Consider the following 9,223-nt stretch of genomic DNA (forward strand, 5'->3'; position numbering starts at 1 on the left):
GAGTGAGTGAGGCGGCGATGTACCAGTCAGACGAGAAGGGCGAAGAGGTATAGGGGGAGACAGGAGGAGGCGTGCGCTGACAACCACCTCCACACGCGCAGGCGCAGAAGATGTTACCCGCGGATGCCCTCCTCCTCCAGCTCCTGCCCCACTCTCTCTCGCTCTCGCACGCCTCCGACCCTCGTCTCCTCCTCGTTGCAACAAACGACAAGGCAACGCGGCGCAGAGGCGCGCAGGTGGTCGCTCTGCCCCGGCGCATCAGGAGCACGTATGCCCCAGCGCGTCCCTCTTTCCCTTGCAGTGTGCCTACACGTCTCCCCTTCCCCCTCCCCCTGACCAGCAAAGCTTCGCCCCGTGCGCCCACCTTTGTTTCATTTTTTTTTATTCTGCGTCCCATACGTGTGAGTCGCTGAGCAACGTGCTCTCTCTCCACCCGCCCACCGCCCCATCTGCCGCGCATGTGTGCGTGAGCCATGTCGTCACGCCACACCGCCGCATCCTCATCTGCGCAGCCGACCGCTGCGTACCAGCCAGCGACGGTCACGGCGGCAAGTGCAACACCCTCGCGCCGGGGCGCCGTCACCGCCTCTACGAGATCGACGTCGTTCTCGGCATCGTCAGGCTCCGCCGCCAATATGCAGCAGCAGCAGCAGCCACCGGCGAACGCGCGGGGTGCCAGTGGCGTCCCCGCTGCGCCAGCAATTCGAAGCAGCAGTAGCGCCAGCAGCCTTGCAGGTGCACGTCGTGGCGGGGTCAAGAGCGCTGCACTCGATAGCACCACGACGCATACATCGTCCCGTCACCGCTCAGCGCGTGGCTCATGCGCGGACACTGACGGGTCCGGCAGCGCGGCAGAGACTAGGAGGACCACCACGAAGGCGGCGACTGCATCGAGCCCTGCAAGGCCTGTCATCCCAGCGGCTGCGGAGTCGTCCTTCTCCGGCCAGGCGGGGCACCAGCAGCGGCGCGGTACCATATCGCTCACAACCACGCCCCCTGGTAGCAGCCGCGCCTCGCACCACAGTGACGCGGACGTCGCGCGAGTGCGCGCGGCGCTGGCGGAGGCCGGATACCCAAACCCCTCCTGGGATGACATTGAACGCGTCTTCGCGCAGCTTTTCGTGAACCACAAGGATGGAGCCGGCGGCGCCGCTGCCGAACACCGCGAGACGGTAGCGGCTCCCCCTGCAGCCCGCCTCTCGCAACGCGTCGCGCCGGATGGCATGACCGAGGAAGGGCAGGGGTCGGCATGCTACCACCACCACAGCGCCGCCATCACCTCACCACCGGTGTCGCCACCCCAACGGCAGCAGCAGGGAGGCTGCCTGGCCGAGTCCAGCACCCTTCTTCACTACCTCGATCCGTCGTTGCGGCTACAGCGCTACATCCATCTACGCGAGCGGGAGCTAGAAGAGCTCTGCTTGCGGCCATCGCTCGGCGCCATCCAGCCGCAGCGGCCGCGGCCGTCTGCCGCACCAGCGGCGCACGCGCCCGGGGCGGCACTCAGCCTCGTCCATGACGACGCGCCACACGCCTCCCACGCGAAGGCATCCAGTGTGCGAGGTGCAGCGGGCGAGAGAGCCGGGAAGCAGCGGCAGCGACAGCGCGGCGTCGGCGCTGTTGACGCAAGCGCGGCTGCCTCTCGTGACCCGCGGGCGACAGCGGCGGCCGCCCATTACCGTCGCGCTGCGAACATCGTCTTCGACGCGACAGGCGATCAGCGCTTCCGATTCTTTCCCACGACGCGTACGCCGCAGGGGTCCGGCACGCTGATCACGGCGATGCCCGTCCCTCGCACGTCATCCTCGTCCGCGTCGACGGCGCGCTCTGCCGCGCCCGCCAGTAGTCTCGGCTACTACCACAACTACTACCGCTGTCCTCGGCCGAACTCGTCCAGCACCGTGGGAGGGCAGGTGACCTATCTCGACCCAAAGGGTCGCACGCTGCGGCGCAAGGCAGATCCGGTGAAGCGCGGCGAGCAGATGCGCCTCTTGTGGGCGAAAGACAGCTTCCTGTCGCAGCGGGACCGCCCGCGCGAGGCGTGGCGCACTCGGCAGATCACCATGGCGTATAGCCTGGGTGCGGGCGGTGGCGCGATCCACGACGGCTAAGCATGTCGATGTCTCGTGTGGGGGGGAGGGGGGGGGGGCGAAGTATTCTTGTAGAGAAGGGCTCTGCTGTGTGTGCATGCACGTGGCGCCCCGCCTCGCGTGCGCACCTCTGTCGCCCACCCGCCGCCCTTCTTTGTGTGGTGCTCGGCCTGTAACGCTTCTGTGGCTGTCTCGTAGCGCTGGCCGAACGACGCGTGTCTGTATGAGCACGTGCCCTATCGTAGACCCAAGGGTCATGGGCGAGTGGGGGGGGCAGCCGCTGGACGAGAAGGGGGTCGCAAGGCGGTGCTGCTCCGCTCGCCCTTCCCCCTTCCCTTCGCGCGACCCGTACTGCCACCCCATCCATCCCAACGCGAAAGGAAATACCCGATCAGGGGCGGGGGCGCTGCAGCGGCGATGAGCCCTCTCCCCTCTCCCTCCCTCCTCTCCCACGGGTCGAATAGGCATACACGCGGACGCGCCTCGTCGATGCATCCGCAGCGACCTCAGTACCATCGCTGCTCACCATCGCCTCTCTCCCTCTCCCCCTGCTTCCTCTGTGTGCCTGTGAGCCTCTCGGCCGCATGTAAGCGCCCTTCCCACCTTCACCTCAGCCCACCAGCAACGTTCACGCTCCGCCTCCCTCCACTCTGCGATAGCCCCTCCGGATCCGCCGACTCGGCCCCCTTCCCACACCTCTGCCGCGCCGTCTCACTACACGCACGCTCAAGCAGACTGACAGAGATCTACGCGTCGTTATACACGCGCACAGGCACCCGGCACTGAGACGCCGACATACACCTGCTCACACGCTCGCGTCCACATGCCCTGCCCCTTCTCCATCGCCATCCGTGTCGGTCTGGCCCTCTTCGTCGTCAAGAGGCTCTACGATGCCGTATGCAGCTACCAGCAGGGCAACGCATCCAGGGGCGTCAAGCGCAACAGCAGCGGTGACGGCAAGTGTGACCCGCCGACCGCGTCGTTGACATCCGCGGCTAAGGCGGCATAGGACACACGTGCCCTTCTGCTCTTCGCCTTGACGGCGCCGTCCCCCTCCCCCCTCCCCTCTCCTTCGATCCCCCTTACCTCCCCCTTGCGCTCGTAGATGTGCTTGAGGCCTCGTGCGTGCGTGTGCATCTGAGACGCGAAAGACTGTTGAGGGGAGGGGGCAGGCACCGCCGCTGTTGCAGGACGGGCGCCCCCGCCCCTGCCCCTGGCCCTCCCCCCTCCCCCTGTACATTTCTGTGTGTGCATGTGTGATGTGATGTTTACGTGTGCGATGTTTCGCCGGCGCTTCCCCTTCACGAGCGGCCCCCCTTTTTTTTGCGTTGTCGCCCGTACCCATTTCGTCCGGCGCGTGGGTGGACACATCCGCCGCCCGTCCGTCCGCCCCCCTCCATCCCCTTCTGCTCACTCCCACCGCCACCCTCCTCTTTTCCCCTCTCCTCCCCCTTTCGCGCAGCTTCAACTCATACACGCAGGCGCAGGGGTCTACGCACTGCCCGTCTGCATGCGGCGTTTCACACCTTTCCGTAGAGGCGCACCACCCCCTCGTGACGGCGGCTCATGTCACGCACCCCTGCGGACGAAAATGATCGCGGCGTGGCGCTGCTTGACGTTCGCGCCGTCCTTGCCAGCCGCGTCGCTGAGCAGCGCTGCGGCTGCTGCGTTCAGCTCCTCTGCGGGCGACAGGCAAACACCCCTACCCGGGGCCCCGCTCTCGAGGACTGCCGTGATCCACTGGCGCTCCCTGGGCGCCGCGCCGCGCCCTCTGCCTTCTCTCCACCGTCGACCCTATTGCCTAGGGGCGCGCTGCCACCACGGCAGCGACTGCAGAGGCATTTCTTCATCATCGCCATCACCGGTGACCCCCGGTGTGACTGCAGCGCACGCCAGCGCCTCGAGCCCGGCGCCTGCACGGCGCGACCGCTACGTCTGCCCCGAGTGTGGCAAGCGCTTCCTGTGTGAATCAAACCTTGTCCGCCATCGCGCCGCCCGCCACGGCGTCGAAGTTGCGTCTGCAAGCGAGGTAGCTCAAGCGCAGCTCGCCGCGCGCAACGCGCAGCTGCAGGAAGAACTTGCCCGCGTGCAGGCGCGCGTGAAGCAGCTGCGCGACGGCGGCGGCAGCCCCTCCCAGCAAGAGCACGATGGTGCCACGACGGGGCTCGCCGACGACGCAGCAAGAACCTACCCCAGCGCGGTGCTGACGGGGCGCTTGATGGAGGTCGACGAGGCGGTGGAGCGCGCCTGGCGGGATAGCGGACGCGGACTGGGAACGGGCGTGTCGTTTATGAAGTGCGTCGGCACCGTAGTCGGCCCGGTCGAGGTGGGAACGCTGCGTGGGACTGCCACAGCCGATAGCGTCGCGGCGGGGCCGCGTGTGCTGCAGTTTGTGATCGAAGCGCACGGGTACCAGGAACGCCGCCCTGGTCAGCTGAAGATGTACCGGGCGCACATCCTCGTCCGCTACGTGGCCTGGCAGCCGTACCACCGCTACGGCGATGACCATGGCGCAACAGCGCCCGCACCCCCCTCCGCCGCGCTGCTCCCGTTCAAGGTGCAGGAGGGCGATGTCCTGCACGTGCAGGGGCACTACGCGCTGCACAAGAGCTACGACATGGTATCGAAGCAGTCGTTAGAAAACGTCGTCGTGGAGGCGGATGCGGTGGGGATGCTGCGACCGGCACCTGCACCGGTCGCAGCGACGGTGCGGGAGGAGAAAGCGACCCGCGCAGCCGCGGTGGCGGTCGCACCCTCTGCCCTCCCCCCTGTCGGGCCGCCGCCATCGTCGGCACCATCGCTCTCGCGACCTGGTGCTACGCCGGCAGGCACAGAGGTCATCACCGGCACTGGCAGTCATCGCCAGCGTGGCGGCAATGACTCTGTGGTGGTGTCCACGGACGCGTTGCTGCTGCAGCAGCAGAAACGACTGGCCCGCAAGACGAAGAGGCGGGCGAGGACTCCGGGCATGTCGCAAGCGCCGTAGTCACGCGCGTACGTCGCTCGGCGGAGGAGGGTGGGGGGGCTGCCAGCGGCGACGAAGACGTTTGGTTGCGACTGCCTGGTAAAAAGTGGTCTCCTGATATGCGTCGCTCTTGCCTTTACTCACTGACAGAATGGTGGCGGGGGGGGGGGCTGTGTATTGCCCTTGGCGCATGTACCGTACCCGCGCGTAGGCATGCAGATGTGCTCGCGTGCCTCTGCTCCGCCAGCCCCATCCCCCTTCCGTGCGCCTCTGTCATGGTGCGTACGTCTGTGTGCACGTCTCTACACGTTGCCGTTACCCTTCTCTCCTCTTTGCCCTGCTGTGACGACCTTCGCCATCGGCGCCGCCGCCGCCACCACCACCGCCTCCTCATTCCTCGACTGCATCAGACGACGACAAGGCGCCTGCTCCTTGTCGGGATCGGCTCCCGTGGCCCTGTGCCAACGCGTGTCCTGCGCGTGTAGCCCCTCTTGCGCGGGGTGCGTCTTCGCCTCCTCCCTCTTTTCGTAGCCTAACCACCTGAGGGGGGGAAAGGGCCGGCAGCAGTCTACCGCGCCATCGACCATTGGCGGCACCGTCCGCATACGTCTTCCAAAATTGCTGACTGGGATCACACCTGTCACGGTCGCCATAGAACGCAACAGTCACCAGCCTCCCCCCTCCTCCTTCTCCCCTCTCACTGTCACAAAGACCGGCACAGCTCCGGCCATTGAGTTATTGCCATTGTTATTGTCATTGCTGCTGCGGCGGCTGCTCTCTCCAGCGTGCATCAGCGAGTGTGTGGGGGTGGTGCATCGCGCTCATACGGTCTTCCCTGCTGCTCCCCTCTCTCTCTGCCGCTCTTGCTCATCCGCCTCTGCACCGTCGTCACCGACTGTCCTCCACGCCCTCACCCCACTCCGCGTGCGCGTGCGTGTGTGTGTGTGTCGCTCTCTCTCTCTGCTTCCTGCCGTGTCGGTGGTGGTTGACGTGGCATTGCAGGGGAGGGGGGGGTGGAGGGTGCTGCACCCTACTCGCTGGGAGCTGCCTGCTCTCCTCACCCGTCGCTCACCGCCGCAGCCATGGGCAAGAGCACGTCGCCCTGGCCTGGGTGGATCCGGCTGGGGCGCCGCACCGACAGGCCACAGGTATTCGCGGACAAGCACTACGCACACTCGGAACAGCGCTTCCGCTCGCTGCGCAAGTTCGTTGAGTTCCTGGACCAGCGTCACACCAAGGTGTCCATCTTCGGCCTGCTCGCGCACACCACCATGGAGGTCGTCTCCGTGGCCTTCTATGTGTGGACGTCGCAGGCAGCGGCTGCGACGTCGGTGACCGAGTTCACGTGGAGCATACCGGTCTTCATTGTCGAGGTGGCGCTGAGCATCATCTTCCTGCTCGCGTGGATCGGACTCTTCTTCTTCGAGCAGGACAAGAAGGCATACTTAATCTCGTGGCTGTCACTGGTCAACGCGCTGACGAGCGTCCCGATGATCGTGATTGGGATCGGCGCCCTCAAAGACCCGCGGTGGCGCGCCGGCTGGGTGCCTATGTACCTCCGCGTGTGGTGGCTTTGTGACTGCCTCAACGTTCTCATGGACTACCCGCAGATCGCGCGCCACACGCCGGAGGTGTGGCGAGAGATGGTGCGCTATTTTATTCGGCTGCTGGCGGTCATGTGCACTTGCGTCGGCACGCACCAGATCGTGGAGTCGTGCACGGGGCAGTACGTAGACTTGTACGACTCCCTCTACCTCATCATCGCCGCCTTCGCAACGATCGGCTTCGGCGACTTCACCGCCTCGTCGACGCTGGCGCGCATCTTCATGGTTGCGTTCATCGTCATCGGCATCTGCTTCTTCCTTCCCCTGTTCCAGCGACTCGCCGCCATCGCCGAGCGTCGCCAGTTTCACAACACCTTCAGCGGCGGCTCGGCATCGTGGCTGCGCCGCGGCTGGAAGCACCCGCATGTCATCATCTGCGGGCAGTTCAGTGACCTCTCCGTCGAGCTGCTGCTGAGAAACTTTTACGCGGGCTGGCGCAAGTACCTGGACACGTGCATCGTACTCATGTCGCCGGAGGAGCACTCGCCGGAGGTGCGGCTGGCGGCGAACCTGCCGTGGTTGAAGGGCCGCGTCACGCTCATGGTGGGCGACCCCGCGAAGCCAAAGGACCTCAAGCGCGCCAAGGCGCGTTACGCCGACGCCATCTTTCTCTTTGGCGACGCGCGCTCGTCCGCCTACTACCAGGACTACACTATCATTGCTCAGTCCGTGGCGGTCAGCCTGTACGACCCGAACCTGCCGCAGCACTTGCTGCTGCACCGCAACTGCACGGTGCGGCAGATCAGCCCGTACGCAGCGAGCGTGCTGGAAGTGGAACGCATCCTGCACCACCTGTTGGGGCTGTCCATGGCGCACCCTGGCGTCGTGCCGCTCATTGTCAACCTGCTGCGCACCTACGAGTCGCTGCCGTCTGACATGACGTTGTCTCGGCACTGGGTGGAGCAATATGAGTATTCGCTGCGCAACGACATGTACGGGCTGGATATTCCTGACGCGCTGCGCGGGCGCGAGTTCCGCGTGCTGGCGCGCGCCTTCTTTGAGAAGGACGTCACCCTCATCGGCATTCTCAACGTGCGCAGCATCGTGCAGCTCAACCCGCGAGAGCTCGTTCCGAACGCGAAGAAGCTCATTCTCATCGCCAAGACGATGAAGGTGGCACAAGACGCCACCGACGCCATTGCGCGCGACTACGAGCAAACATTTGGGGAGGAGATGCTCGTGGCGCCGGATCCTGACGAGCACGACCGTGCGAAGCGCCGACGCGCAAGGTCTCGCTGCCGCACCGACTTGAGCAGCAGCAGCAGCAGCAGCGGCGGCGGCGGCGGCGGCATTCTCGATGGCGATGCTGTGGACAGCAACGCTGCGGCGAAGCATCGCGCAGAGCGGTGGCCGCGGCAGAGTGGGTATGTCGGCGCGCCGCGGTCTGTGGCACGGACGGCCAAGGCGACGGACTCGAAGCGGTCTCCGCCGATGCGGTCAGATGGGGCGGCGGCGTTGCTGGAGAGTGGCGACAACCTGGCGCGCGCGTCCACTGTCTCCGTCTCACTGCAGCCCACGAGCAGCTCCATCCACGCGGAGGACGACGGCGACGACGAGCTGGACGCGAGAAGCAGCAGCAGCAGCACCGCTCCCGCGCCGTCGCCGCTGAGCCCTTCGGGCGACTCATGGGGTGTGCGCTGCGATGCGCTGGTACGCGTCGACGACGCGTTCGACTTCGAAAATCATTTCGTCATCGTCGACCTGTCCTCTGCCAAGGCCAAGGACGGGTCGAGCCGCTACGCGCAGGAGGCCGTCAACACCGCCGTCGCGCACGACATCTTCCACGTCACAATGCCGGTGCGCCAAGCGTACCCCGCGAACGATGTCGTGCTGCTCACGAACGACGTCAGCTTCGCCCCTTACTTTGATTACTATTGGCGCATGCACCGCCAGGACAAGGCGAACCCGGTCAAGTACATCAGCGGCTGTGGACTCAACACTGCCGACCTGCGCCGCTGCAACCTGGAGCGGTGCGCCGGCTGCTGCGTCTTTTATGCCGGCGACATCAGCCGCTCTGGCTCCACCAGTGCCATGTCCATGCTTACCGTGCTGTCCATCAACGACATCCTGCACGGCATCCCCGCCTTCCCGGTCGTCGTTGAGCTGGAGGGCCTTGCCAACCTGCCCCTGTTCCCCCCCCACGCCGAGGACCCGCGCCTGCGCTCCAAGGCGGAGATCGACTTCGTGTACGAGCCGAACTTCGTCATCGGCAACGCCGTCAGTCGCATCATGCTGTTCCCCGCGCTGCAGCGCACCTACTTCATGGCGGAGTTCATCGACGTCATGGACGTGCTCATCAGCGGCCACGCACCCGACACACCCGCCCTCGCGCGCCTGCCGCTGTCGCTGTGCGAGGCAGAGCTGCAGACCTACGAGGACGTCGTCGCCTACGCCCTCAAGTTCGGCTACCTACCCATCGCGCTGCAGCGCTGTATTGCAGACGCGCGCAACCCGTCCATCAACGGTCAGCGCTTCGTGCTCACCAACCCGCCGCGTGCGCTGCCGGTGCGCCAGCAGACGGACATCCTCTTCTACATCACACCAGGGTAGGGGGGGGGGGGGCA

At 66.0% G+C, this 9,223-nt stretch overlaps 4 protein-coding genes across 4 annotated transcripts; all 4 read left to right on the forward strand.

The window, feature by feature from the left end:
* Positions 1-473: 473 nt before the first annotated feature.
* Positions 474-2,111, forward strand: LSCM1_08217 (uncharacterized protein; the record flags this gene model as incomplete). Its single annotated transcript, XM_067325552.1, has 1 exon — positions 474-2,111. One exon carries the CDS (start codon positions 474-476, stop codon positions 2,109-2,111), a length of 1,638 nt encoding a protein of 545 aa, XP_067181727.1.
* An 802-nt stretch (positions 2,112-2,913) lies between these two features.
* On the forward strand, positions 2,914-3,099 carry LSCM1_08218 (uncharacterized protein; the record flags this gene model as incomplete). The annotated part of the gene is made up of 1 exon (XM_067325553.1): positions 2,914-3,099. One exon carries the CDS (start codon positions 2,914-2,916, stop codon positions 3,097-3,099), a length of 186 nt encoding a protein of 61 aa, XP_067181728.1.
* Positions 3,100-3,681: 582 nt separating this feature from the next.
* Positions 3,682-5,076, forward strand: LSCM1_08219 (uncharacterized protein; the record flags this gene model as incomplete). The annotated part of the gene is made up of 1 exon (XM_067325554.1): positions 3,682-5,076. One exon carries the CDS (start codon positions 3,682-3,684, stop codon positions 5,074-5,076), a length of 1,395 nt encoding a protein of 464 aa, XP_067181729.1.
* A 1,061-nt stretch (positions 5,077-6,137) lies between these two features.
* On the forward strand, positions 6,138-9,209 carry LSCM1_08220 (uncharacterized protein; the record flags this gene model as incomplete). Its single annotated transcript, XM_067325555.1, has 1 exon — positions 6,138-9,209. The coding sequence occupies one exon, from the start codon at positions 6,138-6,140 to the stop codon at positions 9,207-9,209; it is 3,072 nt and encodes a 1,023-aa protein (XP_067181730.1).
* Between the last annotated feature and the right edge of the window lie 14 nt (positions 9,210-9,223).

The sequence above is a fragment of the Leishmania martiniquensis genome, chromosome 1 (assembly GCF_017916325.1).
Source record: "Leishmania martiniquensis isolate LSCM1 chromosome 1, whole genome shotgun sequence".
Lineage (NCBI taxonomy): Eukaryota > Euglenozoa > Kinetoplastea > Trypanosomatida > Trypanosomatidae > Leishmania > Leishmania martiniquensis.